Raw genomic sequence first — 27,037 nt, forward strand, 5'->3', positions numbered from 1 at the left:
AAAAGCAAAAGTTCATCCATTTTATTTTTGATGGATTGCACGTTGGATAAAATCAGTGCCAGTAGTGGGGGCTGTCTCCTGAACCTGGAGAGCACCCCAGTTCTTCTGTCTCCCTGTGTGAGGTGTGGAGATCCAATGTCATTTACATCCAATATATCCTCTGCAATGTTGACAGATAGTCCCAATTGCCAAATGTGGCGACCAAAGACAGCCTGAGGTAAAATTCTGATGGTGTCAGAAATTTAAAACCAAATTCTTGCAATGTGACTGCTGCTATGACCCACGTCTACAGACAAACCAATCAGAATACATGAAATGACACAGAACACACCGGTCGGCATGACATTTTGTGAGTGCGACTTTTGAATAAAGTTTACATGAACAATTAAGGTCTATAACAAATTTCATGACAATCCATCTTGTATTTTTGAGAAATTTTGCTCAAAACCACGAATGTGAACCTCATGGTGGTGCTAAAATTAAAATCCAGGGATCACTAAAGTCAGTGGCATTCATTATCTTGGGACCATGAATGTCTGTCCAAAATTTCACGGTAATCTAGCGAATAGTTGTTGAGATATTTCAGTCTGCAGATAGAAGCTGTGAACAAATACAGGTGTCATCACATTATTCATTTACTGTCATATTTACAATTTTCAACATTGCCACACAACACATGAACACATCATGGCTTTCCATCAATTTTTAAAAGGATGGTATATTCAATAGGTCTCTATAGTTTGAGATGACATATTGCACACACTGCTTTTCTTTGACCAGTCAAATAAGTCAATCCTTCCTCTTTCTGTTTCACATCTCCGATAATGAGAATGATCATCTGTCACTTCCACACATATATTCTGACTCATCCAAGGCCACCCTTCCCACTGGTTATGCTGAGTTTGTGTGTGTCCTTGTGTGTGAGAGGTTACACTGATATTGCAGGTTAGTGAAAACCTGCAGTGAAACAAGCTTCACCCTGCTGCTAAGCCATCACATTTTATTAGTCTGGCTTCTTAATGGACAGGTTTATTGTCACATGATGGTTTGACAGCTGCCTCAGAGGATATTTTCCTCATTCTTTGTAGAAAATTTGAATGCTGGAAGGGTTTGAACATGAAAAAATCCCCAGAGATATTCGAAACTAGAAAACTTTTGAACATTTTTTGGCTTGAATGCTAAAACAGTGCTGTAAAATAAGATAATTTGGTAGTTGTAGAAAGAAGAGAGAAAAACACCAGCCTTTCAAAGCACATATGATACATAACTTCATTTCTGTGTATGTGTTTTGTCCATAATGTCCATGTGTTTCTAGATGTGTGTGTGTGTGTGTGTGTATGGTTGAGTGCTATGCTGTGTTGCATCTCCCCGTTGTGGAGATGGAAGGCGACATGGCGGGCTGCTCTCTGTCAGAGGAAGGCGAGTGTTAATATTTAACTGAGGGAGGCTCTATTTAGAGCCTGCCGCCTCTCCTTCTCCCTGGTGGACAGCACAACGCCGATCCCGACCGGCGCCGTTATGGAGGAAAGCTGTAGGAGGCAGCCGCACGTCACTAAGTCTCCCTGACAGAATCAGTTTGCAGATGAGCTTTAAAACGCGTCGCACTGTTTTCCATGCCTGCATGTTTGTGTATGTGTGTGTGTGTGTGTGTGTGTGTGTGTGTGTGTGTGTGTGTCTCTGCCTCCTGACAATCTCTAATTTAAGAGTTTCTCTCCTCAGAGAGACTTGCATGGCATCCCAGCATGCTTTGCACCTGAACTCGCAGGCCCGTCGCAGGGCATTCAGGTACAGCAGTGCTCCCCGAAAGTGCAAAGCCCACGGATTGAAACATTTATTCATCACAACAACAGTTGTTGCTTTAACCGGAGTTGACCTCAAGTTTCTTATCTGTGTTTCGGCACTTTTCTTCAACATCTGGACTGTTTAGGGATTACCTGTCTGTGAAGCAGTTTCTCCTTAAAGTTTCCATTGGTGAAGTTCAAGGCTTTTTTTTTTCAATTTTTTGCCAGTTGATCCATGAATATTACTGCCCAGTTGTTCTTCATACAGACCTGTGAAGGCCGCTGTGAAGATTTCCAGGATTCAGACCACAGACACACCTATGTGCACTCTTTCTTTTTATGCATTTGTAGGGGGGTTTTATAAGAGCTATGATCAATACGGTGGCCCAAAAGGACAAAGCACACAAAAGAGTGAAAGCACAAACTTTAAGGGGGACATGTTGCAAATCAAGAAATGCCACAAAACTGAAATGTGTTTTTCTAAATGTTTGTGCTCTCACTTTTGTACGTGTTTTGGTGTTTATAGCATTTCTGGATTTGGAGTGAGGTTCCCTTAATGTTTGTGCTTTCACTCTTGTTTGTCCTTAGGGGCCACCGTAGATCAGTATGGTTGATGCATAATTACAAAAGTTCTTGTTGAGTTTTGCATGGCACAAATTTCTGCAGGTTTATTAACAATTAAAGAAAGGTTGTGATGAGAAACAGAAATTTAAATTCATTCTACAGAATTGACAGCAGATAAAAGCTAAGAAAGAACATATCCAGAGGAATGTACTCCGGACTCTTTGAACACATTGGACCGGCTCCTGCATATCCAAACTCCTCACGCTCTCCCTACAGGTGAGCCCCAGCATGCTGCAAAGGAAACTCGTGTCTGTGATCTTAACCTTTTGGTATCTAATCTACAGCATAGTTTGTCTTCACAACAATAGTCTAGTTACAGTTCTTTAGTGTCCAATGTCGTTCCATCTCTTTTTAATTTCCTAAGCCATTAATTAAATGACTCATACTGCATATACTTTAGGGTTTAATACACTTTTCTAAGATCAGCATTGTATTTTCATGAGTAGCAGATGTCAGAATACTTTTTCTCAGTTGTAACTGATCCCCAATATTTGACTTCTTCTCTGAGCTGGCTGTTCTTAGTACAAATCCCTCTAAATCCCCTAAAAATGTATTAATGAATTACCCCTTTTGTAGTTCTCCTTCACTTGCAGAATATACCGAGAAGGCAGTCCCAGTCTGATTGTGTAAGTAGCTGCATCTTAAGTGAGTCAGACTCTGATTTCAGCCAAAATTAAACAGATGTAGCAAAATCTGGCCCCGAGTGTTCAGGTCAGCAAATGTAAGAGTTTTCATTAACTTCAAGTTGAATCTTTATTGTGTTGGAGCAATCAGACATGCAGCAAAAATATTATTTAAATGGAAATGCTACAGACTTTCCCGTTAGTTATTACTGATTAGATAAATATTCACTCACTTTGCATTGGCTAATGGTTTTAATGTGTCATTGCTGCTGGATAGAAACATGTAATCTCTAAAAAAAAAAAAAAAAAGTAAACAGCCTTACTTTTTATTCAATAACATTTTTAGATTTGTGTAATATAAGAGAAAATCATATAAACCTGTAATTTAAGAATGACACCAGATTTGGTGTTAAGGATCACGACAAGACCAACATGTTTTACAGTTAAAACTCCACTTTTTGCTTTACTCTCTTCTAAATGATTTCTCCTATTGTTTTGCTAGTTTTCCAAGTTTTTAAAATGGTTGGAGAAAACATAAATTTCAGTGCCTCTGCTGGTCTGTTTAACCCTTACATACTAATATAATATAATAAAAGCCCTTAAACTGGTCAATTTCATGCTCATCTCTTACTGTCACTTATCATTTTAACATCTTGTCACTTATCAATGTGTGGTAATGGTAAATACAGAAGCCAGGAAAACAGTGGATTAATCCTTTAAGTCTCAGATCAATCTTTCTGCAGGAATGTTTCCAAACTTTGGAATGCTGGGAAGTTGTCCGTGTCTGCTGACACCTCCCTCCCCTGCTTCCTTCTTTTTGTGTTCAGAGTACTTGTGTGAGTATGGATGTAAAGTGCGAGTGAGTGTGTTCACATTTTGTATCTTGAAGTGTCCTTGAGCAAATCTCTTTAGAGACCTTACCTCCCCATTTTACAGTAAATTCTCGAATAAAGGCTCAAATATGTGCCAGTATAAACAGCGACCTAATGATCGAACAAATGAAAACCTGGAGAAGATACAGGTATGAAATATATTGTACTATAATGCCTTGCAGAGATTATGAAGCATTCATTTCATCATTACAACACAGTCATTCTCATTGTCCTGTTGCTTGAAACACTGAGATCAGTCACAGTCAGTCGTAATTTATTTCTCCATGTAAAACTACTGTTAATGAAACACAACACTTCCTGCAGATGTTATACAATAAAAACAGGGACACATTTATTTCCCCACAACTGATTTAAGGCTTGTAATGTGAAACAGTTGAGGGAAATGTTAAACATCAAACTAACAGAGCAGAAAATAGAAAGTCTACTCTTTAAAATATGATTTCAAAATCCTGGTGGACGAGTGATTTGAGACCCTGACCATGTGATCGCTGCATTTCATCCTTCTTCTCCTTCCTTCCTGTCATATCTCTACTGTTGCCATCTAAAAACAAGAGCAAAAACGCCTGAAAAAAATACAAAAAACACAATATATGATCAAAAAATATAATCTAAAACATAGAAAATGGGAAATTAGAAATGAAGGCTTGCTTCCACTCTGCTTTTCTCTTCAGTCGAGATAAATTAGGTACCTGCTGGTATTTGTGAATTGATGGTGTAACCCTGTATCAAGTCTTATACTAGATGTATATTTTGGTATTTGTGTAGTCACTTATCCTAAAATCTCCATACCTTCTTAAATGTCTCCTCTCGCCTCTGTTAATGCAACTTCTACATGAGCTCCACTGATATTTATCACGTTCTAATGTCAGTCTGACCAGTGAAGACATACCACAGTCTACTGGTTACAGAGGCAGCAGCTACCAGAGATCCGAATAATAAATTAAGAATAAACCTTGCTGAACTTCTGTAATATTAAAGGCTAACTCCGGCAAATTTAATTAGCAGATACAAATAAAGCATTTCAAATGTGTGTATGCATGAGAGTGTGTGTGTGCGTGATCTGATGGGATCAATAGTCGTTTGGGAGGCCCAGTTGGCAGCTGCTGAGAGCAGGAAACAGGTGCAGACATGGCTGCTTGATGTACAAGGCGACTGAAATGAGATGAAACCACTTGACCCCCAGAAGAACCAATTAATTACACAAAATCTCCTGCAACAGTGAAACTCCTAACAGCTCGACTGTGGCAGATCAGCGAGGAATGCCCGGAGACCCGTGCCCCCCCCCACAACCCCCCCCCACACCCCTCAAAACGTTTCCACATATCTGTTAGAGTAAAGAGAAAGCTGATAAAGTTCACTGAGGAACCAAAAGAGTTGAAATGTTTGCTGCCTGGCAATTAGAGGCATTTTCCAATGAGGCATGAAATGTTGCACAAACAGAGCGAGAGAGAGAAGAACCAGAGGTAGAGAGAGATAAACAGCGAATGTGTGTGTGAGAGAGAGAGCCGCAGATTGACAGTTACTGGGAGGATTTTCAACAGGCCTCTTCCTGAGAGTATTGTGAGCAGCAGCTGAGATGTTAGGCATGCTAATGCTACTGCTAATTATGCAACCATGTGAAACTGGCCAGAAACACACGAACACACAAACACACACAGCAGCAGCACCTCAGAGACACACACACACACACACACACTGGCTGAACTAAATACAACAGAGAAATTTCCATTTTTACATCATTACCATCTAAAACTCATTACTGCTGTGTATAAAAGTACAATGACAAATATATTACCTCTGACAATGCAATGACAATGTTTTGTCATGGACAAACCAAGGAACAAGTTAGTAGCTTCTGGCACACACCCAATAGCGCCACCATGTGGTAGTTTTTAAAGCACTTATCTGAACTTCTTAACTGTGAGGTGCCGAAATTCTTTTTGTTGTTGTTGTTGTTGTCGATGCTGTTTTTGGATTCTTTCATCCCTTTCAGACCAACTCCATCGTCAGACAAGATGTTGTATTGATTTTGTTGGCAATGTTTTTAAAGTTCTGACTTTCTACAATATCTGTTCATAGCAAAAATAGTGCAATTAAAGTTAGAGGAGGTTGTGATTATGATATAAACTATAGTTAAGGTTTGGCTGCCAATTTGCTATATTTTCCTTATTGTCAACAAATCTGTTGTGCAGAGCCAAAGCAACAATGAACTGATCCTACTTACAAGTGTGTGTAGCCAAAAGCCTGATATATCTTATTCTTCTATGCCGTAGACCTCCGTTGTTCTCCAAAAACTATTAAAAACACATCAGTGAGCCACACTGTTGCACTGGCTGACATGTTCCTTCACCCTGAAGATTACTGTCATGTTAGTTTGCTGAGAAAGACTAAACAAAGACTAAACAGTGATCACATTTTCAGTCTCCAGAGAGTAGTCCTGTGTAAGGCGGACGCTACTGCACCATTCCATTTACAGAGTTTTGCTACCTTGTTGTGCTACATATCACAACCTCCTAACTTTGTACTACATTGGAAATTTCTCAAAGAACTTCACTACAAAGTTACATAAAATGCTCACTTCATGCATTGGTGTGTTTTGCAACAACTTTTATGTAATTCCAAACAAATTTACATGACAGATTCAGATTACTCAGTGGGTCATGAGTCTGACTCACTTTGTTTCACTTGTACAGTTTATCCTTCTTCAAAGCTTTTAAATTCCCACACAGAATTTTGGTATTCTCAAATCATCTGCATGATTGTATAACTCGTATTTTTGATGGAATGCTTTAGTATCATTTGGTATAAATGATCTTTAAATACTTTTTTCTTCTTAATATAATTACATTTTAGGGGAAATAATAGTTATTCTGGAATGAAACACAAATAAATGATGTTATATAACCTGAAATATAAGCTTCAGTTCCAGCCTTAAAAACTGTTTAAACCCTCAAGTGTGTCATTCAGCTGTAGGTGCGTTCAGCAGAGAGGAGGGGGTGGAGGAGGATGTTTGAGGTGTATAGGTATCAGGTGGCCTTCTCTTCTGAAGCACGAGACTCAAATTTTGAACGCTGCCCTAATTGAGTGCCCCTCCCTCGGCCGGCGTGGTCCTATGTCCCCCCTCTCGGGGCCCGGGGGGCCGGTGTGGCTGTCTGGGGGGGCCTGACCCCAAAACCCTGCCTGAGGCAGTGACTGCCACCAGCCTGAACCCTCCCTAACCCCCCCAACTATCTCTCTCCCCTCTCCGGCTTTCTTTCTCTGATGCTTTGCTCCTCTCTGTGCAATTGGCTCTGAGCTACAGACTTCTTTTGTCTGTCCTCATTAGAATACTGATCCTGTACACACACACACACACACACACACACACACACACACACACACACACACTCATACACACACATTCATTTTTCACTAATTGCAGTATCATTAGTCTTTCCATTGCTAGCCAGATGGTAAACAAAGGAATCTGAAAATTAAAAAGAGAAAATGGGAATCATTTCACACATCCACTTATTCAAAATCAACTCACTGATGTGTTTTAATAGTTCTTTGACAACAATGAAGCTTTATGGCACAGAGGAATGAGCTTTATAAGGCCTTGGCTACACAGACTAAACATGTTAGTCCAATCAGTTTTGGTCTTTTCATGGAATCTGTTGACAGTAAGATAAATATACCAAACTTATCCTTTAACACCTCTCAGCACATTTATAACTCTACATGTGTGGATGCAAGTCTTGAGAAAGTACAGAGTCATGATGACAGCAGTGCAGTGATATACTGTAGAAGAAAAAAAATCATAACTTCAAGCATGTGTCTTTGTACCCAAAGTAATTAATGCAAGACTACAACAAACTGAAACTGTTCAGATTTTGAACAGAACACAAAAACTGATTTAAACAGATTTTGGTCTTCACTGGCACACAGGAAGTGATGCATTTTAAGTTTCTGGCATATTTTGAATTAATGGACAAAAAACTGTGCAGTTCCCATGAGTACTGACAGCCACCGTGGCCGAACAGACTCGTTAAAAACAGCAAATCCAGTAGAAGAGAAATGAATATTGTGATTTTGAATCCGCTTCCTTTGATTGCCAGTGTTTCTTATTACAGCCTTTTGTTTTTCTTTGTTTGTTATTATCACACATTCTGCTTCTGAACTGTTCTTAATTTCTTGTCCTCCCTCTCTCTCTGTTTTTGTGTCTCCCTGCTGTAGGGAATCCAGGTGGAAACTGGTGCTTGTAAAGAGAGAATAACTAATATAGACACGTCCATTCTCTAACTGCAGCAGCACTAGCTTTGTTGAGTTCCCTCTATATTCCCCCCCCCCCCACTATCCAGATTACTGTAATGTCTATCTCTCTGTATGGTCAGGACTCCTCAGGTCCAGACATGAGACTCACACCAGCAGAAGGTTGGCTCATGCGTCCTCACCTCATCTCGCCCCATGACTCAAGCATTCATTCAACATAGAAAATGGTGTATATGCATTCATAAACACACAAAGATGTTTGACAAACAAAATCTGCATACTTTCCTCGTTCAATTGTCTGTCTGGTAATCTGGATCTATTGATTTTTTTCAGAAAAAGGAAATAAATAAAAAAATACAAATATTGAATGTACTTTTACTGAAAAATTTAAATCTGAGGACATTTAAGGAAACTTGGTGTCAGCATTTTGGAAACAGTGAAGAAAATAGGATAATATGGTTAAATAATTTAGCTTATTTTATTGGAAATGTATCTTTATTTGGTCATGATAGTGGAGATACAGACAGGAAATGCAGGGACAGGGGAGAGGTCATGTTAAAGAGGTCATATTATGCCCCTTTGTTTAATATTGTCATTTTAATGGTCTATTTACAAACATTTGCATGGTTTTATGGTCAAAAGGCACCTAGTTACAGCTGTGCAAGCCATGGATGCAGCCCCTCTTTCTTAGTCAGCCTGAAACGGGCTGTATTGTGTATCTCTTCTGATTGGCTGACTGTTTTCTGAGTGACACACGTCCAGGCCAATGACAGGTAACGAGTTTTAGCGCACAGGGAGCAGTAGAGAGGAGAGAAACTAGTGCGACCGTACGATAAATGACAGCAAAACGCATTAGAGACTCTCACAATGAGCTGAAATGAAATAAGTGCACATAAATTAGGTAAATAACATAAATGTCTTGTTTCTTTCAGAATTTGTGGGCTGCCCTTCCAAGGCAATGGTAGGGGACCCGCTAAGCGTATAGTTGTGACATCAAAACCTTGCAGAAGTCCAAATGGCTCGTTTAAAGGCACAGTTTCTGAATATGAGCTGTGTGCATTTCTCTGTGGACCAAACATTCTGATACTTTCACCGTATTTATATAGCACCTAGACCTGCTTTATAATCAAAAGAGAAATGGAAATGTCCCCTTTAATGTTGGTTTGAGAAACTTTATGAAAAATGTGTCCAGACACAAAGAATATGAGCCTGCCTGCACAATAACAATTTGATGAGAAAATTGATGAGAATTGTTGGAAAAGTTATATTTCATACAAAGTGTGTTTTTGTTTAAGAGTAAACTGAACTAATACTCAATATATGACTTATCAACAAACAGCAGATCTGTAGGATGTTGTTTTATGTCTCTGAAACAAGCATGTCGTTCAAGCTTTGTTGGCTGTGACAGGTGCTTTATATACAAAAGATATTTCATACACATTCATGGACAGGCCTTAGCAACACAGGGAAAAACATAATCAATAATGATGCAATCAGAGATTATTGTGACCCACCAGTTAAATATCTGAAATCAGTAGTTATGGGTACAGACAGCGTTGCCTCTTTCAGACACAAGCAGAGAGAAATCACAGTTAACACTGTGCAAACAAGCCGGTCCCTTCAAATCGCTCTCCTCCACCCACTAGCAGCTGTCCATCATTTTGATTGGCAACTCAGAGGAGGGCTCTGATGGGCAGATGAGAGCAAGAAGCCGATCTCTGCCTCAGAGGCAACAGCGGCAGTCCTATGTTCTCCTGCCCACCTCCAACCACCTCCTCCTGCTCTCCTGCCCGCCTCCTGCAGGCCCTCCCCCCTCCTCAGCCTGCAGCCAATAAAAAGTAGACATTGTCTCATGGAGGAAATGTGTTGTTTATAGGAACCAGAGCGGTCTCTCTGTCTGTCAGGCTATTGTTAAAACATCAAGGGAAGACAAGAAAGCACGACATACATAAACTTGTCACCAAGAGCAACTGCTGCATTTAAGAGCATCTCTCCGACATCTGTAGAGCTCTGAGAAACTTCACTAAACATTCTTGCACAGAGAGACTTCATGCTGCTGGCGCACCTCCCTCTCTAGGCCGGCTTATACCTGTAGATTCTTGTTTTTCACCTGCATCATACTCTCCAGAGGTGACCTCAATCTGCAGGACCACCCTCATCTCTCTTTTTATGGACCCTCACCTCGCTCTTCAGGCCCACCACGGTCTCCAGGACCACCTCAGGCTTCCTTTTATGGCCCCATATTTCACTCTACAGCACACCACAGCTTGCTCCCCAGGTTGACCTTGTTCTCCAGGCCCACCTCGTTCTCCAGGCTCCCCGCGACCACTTGGTTTTCTAGCCGCCTCTGCAGGCCCTCACTCCACAGGCCTTCACTAGTCTCCAGGCTCCTCATGCCCACAGCTAGAGTCTCTTTGATGTTGCCCTCCTGGCAGACAACACAGGGGCTGGTGGACAGATTGGTGTGTGTGTGTGTGTGTGTGTGAGTAAAGTGCACACATACACGCACAAACACAGCAAAGAAATAAAAAAAATCACACGTGCACAGCAGCTATAAGATGATGGAGCTTCATTGGTGTGTATGTAAGTGCGTGTGTGTAAACCATACTGGAATACGTTCTTTTCTTGTTCACACACACAAACACAAAAAAGGCAAACATGAAAAGGACTGCGTGATGAGCGGCTGACAGCTGCTCGACTGGCTCAGCTTGGTCTGGCCACAGTGGGCGGGGCCTCGAGTGAAGATTGACACATGTCACCACCAATAAGACTCCAACCCCTCAACTGTCAAACTGCAGCAAACTGGCTGGCAGCCTCTGGGACGATTGGAACAACAAAAAAGTGAAACATAATCAAAAGGTTTTGAGAAGAACAATTACAAACAGAACAGATTTGACACAGACATGTTTGAGAACTATTTGCAAAATGAAAGATAAAAATAGTGAAGAACATTTAAGTAAAATAAAGAAATGTTTTCACCAAAGGCTGATTTATTTCTCATAGTACTGTAAGTATACTGTATGCTTGATTTTGCAGCAGTTTTTCTCAAAAATTATGATACAGTTGCAATGTTTTATGTGCTCTTTTTGTGGTAAAATTGCGAGGACTGGGAAAAATTTCAATCAAAGGAAAATAATGTGATTTTTTAAAAACTACTACCAATGAAGAATATTAAAAAAAGCATACTGCATATAACAGAAACAACTATATTTCAGTGCTCATTTTAAATTTATTTTATGAACTTGAGAACCATGAGCTCAAAGTTATATATAAAAAAAAATACTGTACTTGAGTTCCATTTATATCATTGCTGAATATGCACTGCAATGACGTAATTTACCACAACATGAAATGCAGCAATTGGTCCATATCACAAGCTGGTTTGTTGGTTTGGCCATTTCATTCAGAAAAGTGGCAGTAATTTAGCAAAATTGCAAGATATCTTGAATTTGTGTTAATTATTGCGATCGCAAAATCACAATTTCCTGGAGGGACTTTACAGTCCATTGATGTCATGTGACCTATAGATTACCATAGATGCCAAATACACAAATCAACGTTATCATCTTTTTTGCAAATACTTTTTACAAAATAAAGAAGTTTACAAGATAAATATGAAATACCATAAATAGACTGTAAACAAGTAGACTGTAAAAAATATGGATGTAGTCACCATGATGCATTGTTTGTGGACTGCTGTTTTGAAGCTTTGAGTTAAGCTATTTGACATCGCCATCTTGGATTTGACCTTCGCAATCTTAGATTTTTGGAGCCAGAAGTGACCCTATTTGGATGAGAGGGTGGAGCTGACACTTGTGCTAGCTGCTAGCTAGCTGTGATATTGCTAATGCTAATGCTAATTTTCACTAGTGAAAAACAGGTCTAAAACCATTCAATCAAAATGTACTTACTGGAAAAACTGAACATCCGACTCCTTAGAGGGTCTTTTATTACAACCAAACGCTGAACAAGACTTTTTTAGGTGACCAAAATGTTACAATTAACTTTCATGAGCTGAAAACACACTGTGAAATAGCAGTAGCTACGCCTATGCTCTGTGACTCTGGGGATATGCTATAGTTACATTAATTACATTAGTAATCAATGTTGTCGCCGTAGTAGCGACTTGTCAATCACAAGGTAGCCATGCCCTAAAGCATATACAGCTTTATCGTCTATTTTACTTTTAATGAGAAAGTGTTTACTTTCTCAAAGACTTCAATACAATTGGACTTCTTTTTGCAGCCATTGGAGTCACCCCCTGCTGGCCGTTAGTAAGAATGCAGGTTTAAGTCACCTCTGCATTGGCTTCACTTTTCAGACCAAGTTGCTGAATAAGGAAGTGACGTCCTAACTGAAGACCTGTCTTGATGACAGGATTGACAGATTACATTTTCATTTTCATTTTAACCCCAAAAGAGCGTGGTGACATGTAAATGTAAATGTAATAGACTGGGGGCACTGTTTTGCTTATTGCATTTGAATATTGTCCACTGTATAGCAGGTTCAGTCTCTGAAAATGAAATGTCAAATGCTGTTTTCATTGTAATTTTCAGATTGTTAGAAAATTGCATTTTCATTTTAATTGTGACTTAAATAATTCTTGCACAACTGGAAAATTGGGCTCAATTGTTTATATTGTATTTCAATTTTCAAATTCTATTTAACATTTGAATATTGTCAGCTGTACAGCTGGTTAAGTCTTTGAAAATGAAACGTCAATGCTGTTTTCATTTTCATTTTCACTTGTTAGAAAATTGCATTTTAACATTAATTGTGACTTAAAATCTTAAAAAATTATTTTATTTTAACTTTCAAATTTGAATTAATATTTGAATATTGTCCACTGTACAGTGGGGTACGACTTTGAAAATTAAACGTCAAACAGCTTTTCCATTTTCATTTTAATATTGTCATACAATGCCCATGTGAGTGTGTGAAAATGAAAATGCAAATTGGATTATTGCATTTTCATTTTATTTTTTACTCAAATAACATATACACATATGGAAAATGTTAATGCTATTGTGGAATCACACTTTCATTTTCAAGTTTACATTATCATTTTAATTAAGTCTCCTGTCAGCTTCCGTACACTTAGGTTGAGCTAAGATAATTAATATGACCGCTCTGTCTTTTGGGGTTCAGCAGCCAAACTTCTAACAATAAAAAACACTGAAGAACACTCCCTGAAAATGCTCTCTTGTGCCTGCCATGTGCTTGCTAGGTTTATGACAATTTAATGTTCGCAAAAATTAAACATAGTTGCTAATTGGGTAACCAGATGCACGAATGTAATTCTATTCTCTCAGTATGATGTTACTGACCTTTTGGTTTGATTCCACAAAGGAGGATGAACGTGACTTCTGTCCCTCCATTACTGCCTTCAGATCTTATAGTGGCCTACTTTTGTTCTTGGTTTTGACTCCAAAAGGCATCAAAATTTACAGTATTCTACTGTATTTAGAAAGAACGGTACCTTCTGTCAGAATTTCTCTGTATTTTTACAGCAGTTTATTACAGTATACAGACACCAAACCACACATTGAGGTGACTAGTCAACAAGATGCACCTGGTGCAGTTGACAAAACTCGGAAAAGGAAAAAGTGGAATTTCACAATGTGAGCATGAGGAAAATAATGACAAAATAAACAAAAGACTTCCAAAAGGTTACTCTATGATGTGAAAACTTTCCACTTAAATAGATTCAGAAATGGCAATTTATTAAATCTTTTTGTTATCTAAGTTTGTTGGTGGTTTCAGTGAACTTCTTTCTCCAGTGAAATATTTCAGGAAATTCAGAATTTGGGAGTTAATCTTATTTCTCACCTAAGGTGCCCACATAATTTAGCCTGTGTGGACAGGGCTAATGGTCTCTAACCTGCCAAAGAACCTGTTAAAACTTTGTAAAAGAATCCTGCAGTGGTGGGATGACTCTAAGCTAATCTTCTGTAGTTCAATGGGAAAATTAGCATTGCAAATGATCACCGATGAACTGACCATTATCAGTGGAAAACCATGATTGCATTGGGGTTGCTGGCCTCATCCCCTCACTGCGGGGTGAACTTGGGGCTCTGCTGCACACGCATTGACACTCAGTGGTGAAACTTAATGTGCTCTCTATATGAATTAAAGCCAGAAGTCAGAACAATTAAGTGTCAGTTTTCTTCCAGTGTCTTGTGAGAGACACATCAGCTCTTAAAAGAAACATTTTGCTCCAGTTATTGCTCTTCAAGGGGATCACGCTTTTTATAGAACTATAGGAATTCACTTACTTCTCCCTCAAGGGGTACTACTTAAATGTCATTTTTGTCAAGCAGATTATGACAAACTTTAGACTTCTTATTCAATATCGCATGTCACAGCCCATCAACCTTGATGTTGAGAGCAACATTAGACACTCTATAATGATCAAATGTTGTTTTGATTTGAAATGAGACAACAATGAGGCACCGTCAGAAGAGGATTCACTCACTATAGCTTGCGGTTGTAGCTGGATGTACGGCCTATGGCTGGCAGGCTGCTGCTAGCGCTCTGCCAGGCAGATGAGAGCCGGGTTAATGTTGGGATTTGTTCCCTAAAGCTCCAACACAGAGGAAATACTGATCAGCTCTGCCGTCAGCCTCAAGACCTGCTAATCGCTAATCAGCACTTACACAGCCTCTGTCTGACTCATACACACATACACACACACACACACATACAGGGTTGAGTAGTGACACAAATCACATCATGGCATTTTGTGTGTGTTTGTGTGCAAAGCTAAAATATATGTCTGGAACTTTTTAATTTTTCACTTTGTCTGCTCTGCACTTTTGTGTCTTGAATACAGAAACTAAGAGCAATTGAGATACACTTTTTCAATCACTATACTGCAATCTCCATCTTATTATCCAGTTGTTTATCAGGAAAACCAAATTCTCAGGTAAATCTGGAGTCTTTTTTTTTACCCAGCTTAAACACAATAACCAGAAGCAACAGCATCCCAAACTATTTCAAAGCTGGAACTTGTTACCAACACACATCAAAAACAGCTACACAAAAAGTTTCACATCGCAAGTGGAATATAATATAGACAACATGGTCAAGGGCGGAGGTTTGTTTGTTTTGTTTTTTGCTTTTTTTGTTTTTTTCTTTTCTTTTTTTTACTTTTATCCAAGTTTTAATTTTGAACTTATGCAATGTTGCAAATTCTAAAATGCTCATGTCATATCTTTCTATCAGCTGCACTGGAGCAAATAACAGGTTTTCCTGAAAGTACACAGCTGTGCCAGAGATAAAAGTAAGCAAAAGAATTATGGAATTTGTCTTCATTCAACAAATGCACTATATATTCATCAGTACTAATTGAATATTTTTACATATTGCAACATTTCAATTACCACATTAGTTTTACCATATAATGTATATTTACTTTTACATGTAGTTTACACAAAACTAGATAACATGTGACTAACAACTAACTTATACAGATAGATCATTTTAAATTGAAGGTGCTGATACAATAGATATGTGGACTATTATTCAGTTTCTTTACATGTAACAATTTGGAAATCTTTAAGCTTAGAAACCTCCATAACTGCCACAGTTTCCTCCCTGAAAACAAAGAACATTTTTGAGTAAATAAATACACCTATTCATTCATACTTGAATTTGATTAAATATCTTGAGTGACATTTTTAGGATGAGGCAGCCCACAGTGTCATTGATCAACTTGCATGCTGACTGGAATGTATCTGATTTGTAATAAAAAGGACAACATGCAGCCTCAGTATTAGTTGGTCCACCTGGTAACTCCCTGTCATTAATTCAACATCTCAATCACATCCAATATCCACAGCTGATTTCACTCTCCAGCACTCCTCTCAAAACCACTATGATCAAAATCCCACCTCAGCCATTTTAACCTCCTCCACCATGCGCAGGTACTTCCTGTCTGTCCCACCCCCACCACCCCCTCCTCCACCCGCAGATTGGACCAGTCATAGGAGTAATATATTGTTCTGGGCTGGGCTGGCCTCTCCACAGGAACATTGGATTCTGTTTGAAGTCGTGATCCGGCATGGCCGACTCACCTGCAAGATCAATACGCCGGGTTCAAAGCTGCCGGCTTCACAGAGAACACACTCTTATTAATTTATAGAAACTTCTAGAAACTTTGTCTGAAGGGAAAAACCTCCAACTCTGTGTGGTGGAGAGACAGGGGGAATTATTAATATACCTGGAGAGAGAAAGAGAGACAGGGAGAAAGAGAGAGGAGAGAGACCGACCAACCATCTTCCAACACGTTATATGAATATTTAAATGAGTTACTGTTTGATGTGGATTGATCATACAAAAAGTGTGTGTGTGAGTGTGTCGGGAGGAGACAGATGGATAAGGAAGATGGTTAAAAGACTCATTAGATCAAGAACACGTGTGTGTGTGTGTGAGTGTGTCTGCATGTGTGTTTAACTCATTAAGGCAGTCTATTTGAGTTTTCCTTTGTTGTCAGATTTGATGATTTGGGGGAAATTTCCAGCCTTGGATTCAAAGCATTCCTGTTCGGCACTCCAAGCCCGCGGCATCAGGAATGAAACACTCGGCATTTATATTTAATGATATCAATTTATCAACAGGAACAATCTCAGGATGTTGGCTCAGATTTGATTCCATGTTCCCCTGTTTTACCTGAGGGACACATGCACACGTTTTCTCATCGCTGTGCCATTTCCACACGCCTCTGTTTCTCTCACATCTGCGCGCTGATAATAACCAACAACTTCCTGACAGTGCAGTTCAGTCTGTGTCTCACTTCCTTACACTTACTGCACAAACACTGAGACGGTGGTGCTGAGAGTACAGCGAGGTTTCGGGAGGAGTTTTTACATTTTGTGAGAAGATGTGAAACAAATCAAGCAGGTTCAAAAAGTGATGACTGGACTCCTACATGAAGGCGTCTCTCATGAAAGGAAAAGCAGTAGGCCTAATGACCTGCGATGGAATAACAGGCGTGTACAGCTTTATTTTGCAGAATGGAGTCTTAAAACAGGCATCAACTTGTGTGGAAAACAATTGATCATTGATTATAGAGGCAGTTGGATGCCCAACTTTTTATTTTGGTAGTTTCACCTTTATTGGACAGTTGATCATATAAAGACAGAATGAAAAAAGGGGAGAAAGAGGAGGGTATGACATGCAACAAGGTTTCCCAGCTGGAATCAAACCAGGGTCACTGCAGTTACGTTTGATACGCATCTTAACCACTCAGCCACCAGGACACACCAAGTCTCACCACTCACCTTTTAAAATGATCAAAACTCTAAAAACATCAATACTTTGCTTTGTGCATTTGTGTTCTGTGATTCTTAAATTTTACAATAGAAATGACATGACAGTAACAAAGCTGTAGTCGTAGCAAAATCAGCAAACAATGTTGGTAGAAATAGAGGTAGAATCAGTATCAGTACTGTAGTGGGGTCGAATTTGATCAAAACTGAAAGCATTATTAAATTTGATTATCAAATCTTAATCCTTCCGCATCTCTGATCAAATCTATTTAGGTTTTGCTTTCAACAATTTCCTCTTTAACTTTTATTTAACCATGTCAGTTTGGAAACCTCATTTCCAAGCTAGACCTGGCCAAGACAGCAGCATCAAACACTGCAGGCAAACCAACACAAAATCTTTTCACAACCTAAAATAAGCCTAAAGAAATCTTAGAACAGATACAATTAACAAAGCAGTCATTTGCTACAGAATTTGATAGAATCAGAGTGAGGTACAAATGTACCTTTTTGTTTTTTAAAGCAATCCTTAAACAGGAAGTTTACCTTTATGAAATGTATTCTCCTGTTTCTAACAGCTATCAGACCAGATCATCTACAGAAGATGGATAGTGGCGAAAAAAAGTTCCAGGAAAAAAAGATTCCATATTTTGGAAAATACCACAGTATCGCACCATCTTCTGTTGGTGTAAAATGGTTCAGTATGTTCATTTATTGTATACAAACTGCAAAAACTCTTTAAAAGGCTTTATAAATAACAACTTTTCAAATAAAAAATGTATAATCTAAAAATCTTTCTTTAGTCCATATTCTTAACACACCCTATTGCTACTAAAAAAATGATACACGTTTATCAGATTCATTGACACTTGCAACCTGAATCAAACCAGATCCAGAAGAAACCACCTGTCAGAACCTGAACACAGTTAGACATTGAATTCAAATATTATAGTGAGAATAAAACATAAACCTTGTTATCTCAAATATTTCACTCTTACATCAAGACTGAATGAAGTTTCTGAAGGCATCAAGCAGTATAGTTTTGAGACTCTGAAGCTGTTTTGAACTGATGTTAGAACATTTGTCCACTACTTTAAACTATTCTCTGTGAAAATGTTTGCTGGATCCTGCGACGACTGATCTGATTCTCTTGATTCAGGTTCCTAAAGGTGAATTAAAATTCCTGATCTGGAGAACCTCAAAGTCAAAGCATGCCATATTAATCACTGAGTGTCTGGACCTTCCTCCTCCTCTCCATCGTCCTCCTCTTTCTGCTTTAATGTGTTAGTCGAGAACTTCTAGAAATTGTGTGTGTGTGTGTGTGTGTGTGTGTGTGTAAAAGCTCCTCCATCGTCGAAACCAACCCAATTCAACTGGAGTGGCTTAAAATGTGTATGTGAAAGGGAGACGTTGAAGAGGTAGATATTGCATGGCTGTATGTGTTTGTGTGTGTGTGTGTGTTTGGACAGAAAGTCCAGTGTGCAGGCCGTTGCAGTGAACTCTGGGGAAGGCAGAGAGAATCATAAGTCAGTCTATAGAGAGTGAGGGCTTTCCCTTTCAACTAGAGCTCCCCTGGACTCTGCACACAAAAACACACACACACAAACACACACACAAACACAGACATGTACGTAAATCCATGCACAGACAAGCAAAAACATACACATACTGAAAGAGGCACAAAAACACACACACTCACACAAGGGACACAAAGACGTGGAAGCCCACATACACACACAGACAACACGGGATATCGCTACACATGGTTACACACACACACATACACACACACACATAGAAGCATGTACTTATACGCTCCTACTCACACACTCTCTCTCTCTTTTTGTGTCTCTCAGTAGTTCCTCAGTGTTTCATCTGACAGCTTATTCCCAGTGTGGCTCCACTCTGTATTCACCCCCGGTCCCCTCAGCACAGACACCCTGTGAACACACACTCCCAGGTGGAGAAGGAGAGGCGGGGGGGAAAGGTGACCTCGGTCCACACACACACACACACACACACTTAAAATGTCTTACATGTCTGCCATGACGACAAGCTGTCTCCATGATGCATGAGAGTGAAACAGACAAGTACAGTAAGAAAAATAAAAATTGCATCCAGCATTGAGTAAATGAATGATTGTGTCTTTTTTCCCTTGAAAAACCTTTTACATAACTGCTATGATATGATATAGATGATTTGAGTTTTATCTCAAAGATTTTGGCAGCCTTGAAAGTGTGAGGAAAAATCAACTAAAAAGGAGAGTTAAAATAAAAATAGAAATACATGAAAATTGTACTTCCTCCGAATATGTTGTAACTGTCCCTATAAAACTTCTAAACAAAATGTGAAAACAACTGTATTTAAAGACAATTTTCGTGGGTTTATCTTTGTTTTATGATCTTTATGGTAAGGTGCATGCAGGTTGTTATAGTTTCAGTGCAGTCCTTATTCAAAAAATAACACAAAGTCAAAACCAAGCAGCAACTATCACGGCTTGGGGCTGAAGTCAGTGTGGAAGTACCTTAAAGTGTGATGCTGACAGCAGCTAGATGCTCCAACTGACTCCCGTTCAAAAACCATCAACTTCTCTCTAGCATTACTAACTCAATCCTTTTTTTCAACGAGTTATTATAGTATCAGTCGCTAAATTCAGGCCCTCTAATAAGTGTGCTGGTGGTCATTTTGGAAACTATTGCTCTGTTGATAAGATTTGAAGACTTATAGTAGCTTTGATGTCTGCCATGTGGGTGTTGATTTACAGCTGTGATTGACAGTTCGCTCACCTGCTGCTCTCCCCGGCCCCGGGACTCGCACTGAGTCAGACTATTGTCACAATATTTCTGTAATATTATTTTTACAATACCTGCCCTGTTAGTAAAATTTAGCTGAAGTAGCTAACATTAGCCCAAGGGTGTTATAACACTCGATGTTATCCGTAAGCTAGCATTCACTTCGGTCCAAAGTAGTGAGGCGTGTTTCCAGAGCGTGAAAGGCAACACCCGGCAATCCTTATTTGTAAGGTCCTGGCTCCAAACGGAAAAGATGGTGCCGACCATAAGCTGCAACTCTGGGATTCAAACTGGCTCCAATGCAAACCGATGAGTGATGTCACATCTCACTACGTCCATCTTCATATACAGTCTATGATCAGAACATAGGGATAGGCCTCTAAAAGCAAAAACTCACATACATATCATATTTCAATTGTGTTGTTTTTAAGAGCAAATAATCCTTAGTTTCTTATTCCTTGAGAGCTGAACCAAACCTTTCTATGAATAACAACTTTTGGAGAAAACCCAAAGAATCCAAAAGTGTCCTAAAGCTTCTAGAGAAGAACTTTGTTTTGTTCTTGCAAACCGGTTCGTCCTTGCACTTGGGTCCATGGGCTGAATTTGTTTTGTTTCTGCAAGAGCTATCAGAACTTTGCCCTTATGCATTTTGTAGGAGTGTCTACTTTTAGAAATTAAATCTTGCACTCGTTGAAGTCTGCGGCATCACCCTAGGGAAATAAGTAAATCACATTTAATCAGTCTCATAATCAAGAATTGTAATTCTTTCTGATACACTGACCTCTGTCTTCTGCTTCCAAAGAACACAACAGACCACTTCTTGCTGATAAATGAGGACATTTATTTATAGCTAAATGTCTAAAGAATCCATGATGAGGAAAATAAATAAAGGAAAAAAAGATCTTAAATGGTGAGATAAACCTTAAGTCACTGGGCAATAGTGATGTGGAGTATGTGACTCAGAGGTATCGCTGGGCCGGTTGTCCGGTCTGTTGATTCCTTGTGATTTTGTGGCTGAATGTCGAATAAAATCAATCTGGCTATATTAACTTCTTTGGTTAGGATCGATTAATTCGGTTGGCTGGATGAAAAAAAAAAAAAAAAACCATAAAGCTTAGATGAGCAAAAATATAAAACAAGAAAAGGAAACAATTCTTCAGTTGATACTGAGGTACTCTGAGGCTTGTTTAAAAAGTTCAATTGCGCGCATGCTTTGGGAGCGAAACAGAAGGAAGATAAAGGAGATGTTTAAAAATGGAGAGAAAATAAAAACAGTGTTTCCTGAGCTCAGGTTGGAGGACCAGTCTGAAGGGGAAGTCCCGTCAGGCGCTTTTATCAACTAGCCAAAACAGGCAGAGTTTTGGGCGTTGAGAAGATGTTTTGCAACCTCTAATCCATATTAATTCTTTAATATCCCAACAGACAACATGGTTTGAAACTAACATAGCAGCTTTTCCTTCTGTGCCTAAGATGGCAGATCATCATTTCTGAATTTATCCAATTGTTTTATGTGCAAAAAGTCACATACTTCAACACACTACGGTCAAATAATCATGATTTTGAACATAACATTGTATGGTGATTATATATGACATTCAGAAACACATGGCTAACAGTAGATCTTGTTTCAGCATAAATTTGTGACTGACCAGCATGTTAAGATGATGCACAGAGGTAGACAGTAAATTGATTACACAATAAAAAGAAAAAGTGCAGTCTTACACACATGATATTTGCATACTTCGTTGTAACAGCCATTTCTGTCCTCAGTCCATACAATCTCTTTGATCTTTTGATCTGTCTGCACCAGCAGGGGTCCAGCCTTGTGCTGCATTTGTGTGTGTAAGTGCGTGTTTGTGTGTGATCTCCAACTAAAATAACCACAGGAGTCATTTAGTGTCTTTTGCATCCTGTTGTTAATTTCGTTATCTCACCGGCCCATCCATCTTTTCTGAGAGACAGAGTTTGGTCTGGCTAGTGTCCCTTGTCACCGCCACTGGACGAGATGAGAGATGAAAGAGACAGTTCTGCAGACCCAAAAGTCTGGAAAACACTCACCTCCCTCTTAAGGGAATTCAAAGAGGGCTTGTCCAGTGGAATTCAAAAACAAGCAAGGCTGTCCTCCCTACAATTTTGAGAACCATCCTGCAGTTTATGTAAGTTTGGAGTGTATAAACTGACCTGAGTGCTACTGAGCAAAGTCACATTTCTTGTCTTTCTTTTTATGGATGGATGATGAGTCATCGTACTGCGCTCCAGCAACTGAAAGTTTTAAGAGAGTGATGCATCTGTTGGCTGTGTTGGCATCATAATGTATGTGGGAGACATCATGTTAACGTGAGTAGTTTGGGTCTCTACTTTTAAAAAGATATTTTTTAAAGTTAATTGTGTGTGGAGGTGGAGTCCTAAATGAAAAAAGCTGCTCTTTGTATTTGAGTAAAAATATGAGCATTTCTCCCGGATTTTTTGTCTTCTTAGAGTAGGAAACCATCTGAAGCAGCATTCAGGCGTATAAAACTCTTCACTGTGACTCAGCTGGAAAGACTGGCACCTGTTGATGACACATGAGAGTCATCCCAGTCATTTTACATCAGTTTTTGGTGCGACACGTGGTAATTTTAACGTCTCTTGAGCCCAGGCTGATGCAGTGGCCTTCTTGTCGCTTTTCTGTGTCATTGGAAATGTAACAGTCCTCCTACACATGGCTGGTTCATCTGAAAATATAAAAGCTCATACACATTACTCAGGCTTTGGTTAATAAATTCCCCAAACTATGGCAACCATTCCTGGACTATTATAAATACTACAGGAAATCTAACTAAATGTCTGTAACTGATAACCACAATCTTGTAGAATGTGTGTTTCTGTGTGTTGGCCAGTCCTCCAAGGGATGGGGTGGGTGGGATACTTGGAGATTTGAAATTAGATGTAAATGTTTGAAAAACCAAAAAAAAAAACCCCAAAACATTTCAATAACTAGAAGAGTGCACTCAGTAGAGTGCAGATCTCTGCCAGGTGTGTGTGGGGGCAGGTATAGTAGTGTAATGGCATTATAACCGAGCTTACCACTGGGGTCGCCTAACTGTATAAACTTAAAAAACAGGATGATAAGTCCAAACTTCTCAACGTAAACATTGTTATTTATTTAGGACATTTTATTCTAACATACCACACAAAATAAAACCCCTCCCAAACAAAGAGGAGTTGAATCTCACTCAGTTGTCCCCTCTGGCTCCCTTACAGTCAAGAAGGCAATGAAGCTAACAAAAACGGGGATTTATTAATCTCGTATCATGCCTAACTTCAGTGGATCATAAAATATCAGGTATGGAATTAATCTGCAGATGCTCCAGTTCAAGATGAGACCAAATATTTCTATGAATGTCAGTTTTTGAACCATGACAAAAGCCAAAATGTGGCCTGCAACAGAGCTGCCTAGCCTCTTAAGACTAGCCGATTGCCGGAAATCCTTTTAGCTGCAGTTGTTGATGGCTTGCAGCCCCTACTGGCCAGTTAAGAGGAGTCAGCAGTCAATTACAGTGTAAATCACATTATAAAATAGGTTTTTCAACAATTGTGAATCACTGCAACCATGAGAGGTCCTGAAGCATACAGTCGTAAATATGCATAAAAATATTAAGCTGATGTCTCCAATATGTATGTATGCGAGATTCGCTGCAGACAGATACATGAACACACACACACACACACACACACACACACACACACACGACCAAACACATGATCTCCTCCAGGATTACACCTGGTGGAGATGATAATATATGAAACGATATGTAATAAATCTTTATTATTACTGCAGATGAATAGGCTAGTTGGCTAGTTTGGTTAACCCCAGAAGAAAATCCCTATGCTGTTAGCTACTGTAGCTAATTCAAGGAGCTACTTTCTGTGTTTACATTCAGTTAGACAAAGAGAAAAGCATTTCAAAGGATTTATGTGAAATAGTTTTTTGTTTTGGAAAGCTTTAGGTAGATTGTGCTGCTTGTACCAACTTTTTTGCTGGAGCCTCAGTTTCCTGAATCTCCAGAGCGGCGATGGAGAGTGCAAAGTTAGTGTGACCCATGTAGACCGGCCACAATTATGAGAGTAAGACGGAGGCTGAAAATTGCTTTAATTTCCCTTTAAACTCATTCATCATATCTAGAATACCTATTGCTTCAGAGAGAGACGACACTGATCTGATCTACAGTATCAGTCTGTTAGTACAGCAACAAAAATGAACTTTTCTCATGTTTTGGTGGAAATAAAACCATTCAATGCTGAGAGCATTCAACTGAAATAATTCCATACCAAACCAGTCCTTAACTTTCTCATTCCTCCTCCTTCCTCTATCTCTCTCTCTCTCTCTCTCTCTCTCTCTCTCTCTCTCTCTCTCCATGTCTTCCTCTCTCTCTCTCTCTCCTTAGGTTTCCCCTGCAGCACTTTGGAAAGAAATCCAGCGTCAGGCAAACCGCCTGCATCCCTTGAGAGTGGGTGACATTCACAACCTGTGTGTGTGTGTGTGTGTGTGTGCATATACAGTATATGTGTACACACACACATATGACTATGTGTATGTGTGCATGAATGTGTGTGTTTGAGATTGAGAGAGCTGTGGCTAGCCCTAAACCATCAGCCTAGCGGCACTACAGTAATAACCACAGGAATCAGTCACTACCACAGGCAATGAGTGTGTGTGTGTGTGTGTATAATGTAGTGTGTGTGTTTGCATGTGTGTTCATGAGTGTATTGATCTACTTGTGTGTGTGCATTTGTATCCCTTCTTCCTGTATTTTGTATAATTTCCACCATTGTGCAAAAGAATGCTTGTGTTTCCGTACATGCAAAAATATGTGTGTGTCTGCGTGTGTGTGTGTGTGTGTGTGTGTGTGTGTGTGTTTGTGTGTGTCTGTATGATTTATAGGCCTGTAGTCCAATCACGGCTCAGTTCTTGAACCCTACATCTGTCAATCCAACCTCGACAGTGATTGGTCGAAAGGTCTAAAGCCATCGGACAAGGCAAGGTCACCACGGATAGATGGATGGATGGGTGGATGGATAAATAGATAGATAGATAGATAGATAGATAGATAGATAGAGTACATCTGCATACAAGATAATTTGCTTCTAACTATATGCAGAGAATGTGAATTATATCATTTTCAAAAAAGAGGAATGATAAAATGAACCTGCTCTCTATTTCTCCCTCTCTTTATAATGCTCCCTCTCTCTCTCTCTCTCTCTCTCTCTCTCTCTCTCTCTCTCTCTCTCTCTCTCTCTCGTTGCTGCAGGGTTGATTGGAGGTTTTGTCACGCCTGCTTTGACAGGCCGGGCAGAGCTCAGGTCCCAACGGTTTGGCAATTATCCTCTAACCCAGCAGCCTACTACTGCACAAATGCACACGTACACACACACACACATACATGGCCTGCATGTCAATACGTCAGAGATGGGGAGACAGGCTGTCTGTGTTTTCCATCTCCTTCTCTTTCACCCTCTCCACATCTGTCTCTCTCGCTCCTTCTCTCTCTCGCCATCTTGCTCGCTCTCTCTCTCTCTCTCTCTCATTAGCCGGATGCGTTCTTAGAGGGGAGGAAGGTGTGAAACTCTTAACATTCCACTCTAATATACAGTCCATCTTAAGCCATCCAGGGCCTGAACTCACACACACATGCACACACACTTATACACACACACACACACCGTAATCCTGGGAGATCAGAAGGGCTCCTCTTCCTCTTGCTAAGTAGCGTTGGACCCGTCTGCAGACTCGCTGACAGTCTCTCCAGCTTAGCAAATGTACAGCAGCTTGTCAAGCACAGGAAGTAGCTTAGGCTCTGGAATTAACTTAAACATGTGCTTTAGAAACATGGAGGAAGCTACAGCGTCCAGCTTCATGCTAAAGCTGCAATGAAACGTATAACTTTATTTCAAATGGTAACGAATCAATAAGATACTCTGCACATGGCTGGTCTTTGTCTGTCTGTGATCCTACAGCTCTGTCCCACTTCCTTGCAACACAATAGTAATACAGTATGAGTATGTACTATTGTATGTATTAATGTTGGTTATGATGTATTGTTTATGTAATGATTTGTACAAATAGGATGTCAAGTGCATGCATGGGACATTGCTGCCCATTTTAAATTTGAAAACAACCCAATTAAAGTCAGAAAAATCCCAGCTGGACCTATAATCCCTATAATAAAATCTAGAAAATCAAATCTGCACTGTGTCAGATTTAGCTGAAAAATGTAAGGTTTAATTGTTGAGATCTGGGAACGCAGCACCAAAGAAGTCTTGTTGTGTACAACTTGTCCTCTATCATCTGTGTGCTCATGCTTCTTCCCCAATCATTACACTATATTACATTCATTTGGAAGACCTACAATAAATGCATTCAAAGCACTTAGGAGCAAAACGTGTTCAGTAGTACAGTGTAAGTGCTTAGAGATTTTGTTTTTTTTTTTAAAGAAGTGAGACATAAGTAAGAGCAGTAGTAGCAAGAGTTGTTCAGTTGTTATCTGAAATGTAGGATTTTTAGCCCCTAGCAGAAGATGGGTAGAGGCTCTGCTGTCTGTCTGTCTGTCCCAGTCAGACATGATTGTAGGGAGGTTGCAGTGTTCCCAGATTTCAGCAGTTGATTAAGTGATTGCAAAGTTATCATAACTGATGGATATGAAAACCAAAACTATGAAAATAAGACCTAAATTGTCATAAAGCAGATATTTACTTTAATCATTGGCAAGTTCAGCTAACAAGATGTTTTAGTAGTAAATACTATATACCACATTTTATAATGCATGC

The 27,037-nt window shown here is 39.5% G+C and overlaps 1 protein-coding gene across 11 annotated transcripts in view; it reads left to right on the top strand.

Annotated features, from left to right (window-relative positions):
* The window catches only part of LOC122999389, a 167,854-nt gene that overhangs the window by 133,095 nt on the left and 7,722 nt on the right, over nt 1-27,037 (top strand). For 2 of the 11 annotated variants that reach the window (XR_006407718.1, XR_006407719.1), the window contains 2 exons: nt 24,658-24,720; nt 25,155-25,318. Coding sequence is in view for 6 of the 11 variants with exons in the window: in XM_044376252.1 (XP_044232187.1) it covers nt 24,658-24,720; nt 25,522-25,817 (359 nt within the window). In the remaining 5 variants the exon portion in view is untranslated. Of the gene's footprint in view, nt 1-24,657; nt 24,721-25,154; nt 25,324-25,521; nt 27,029-27,037 lie in introns of those variants that run through there. The other 9 variants (XR_006407716.1, XR_006407720.1, XM_044376256.1 and 6 more) reach the window with 5 other exon arrangements.

The sequence above is a fragment of the Thunnus albacares genome, chromosome 16 (genome assembly GCF_914725855.1).
Source record: "Thunnus albacares chromosome 16, fThuAlb1.1, whole genome shotgun sequence".
Taxonomy (NCBI): Eukaryota; Metazoa; Chordata; class Actinopteri; order Scombriformes; family Scombridae; genus Thunnus; species Thunnus albacares.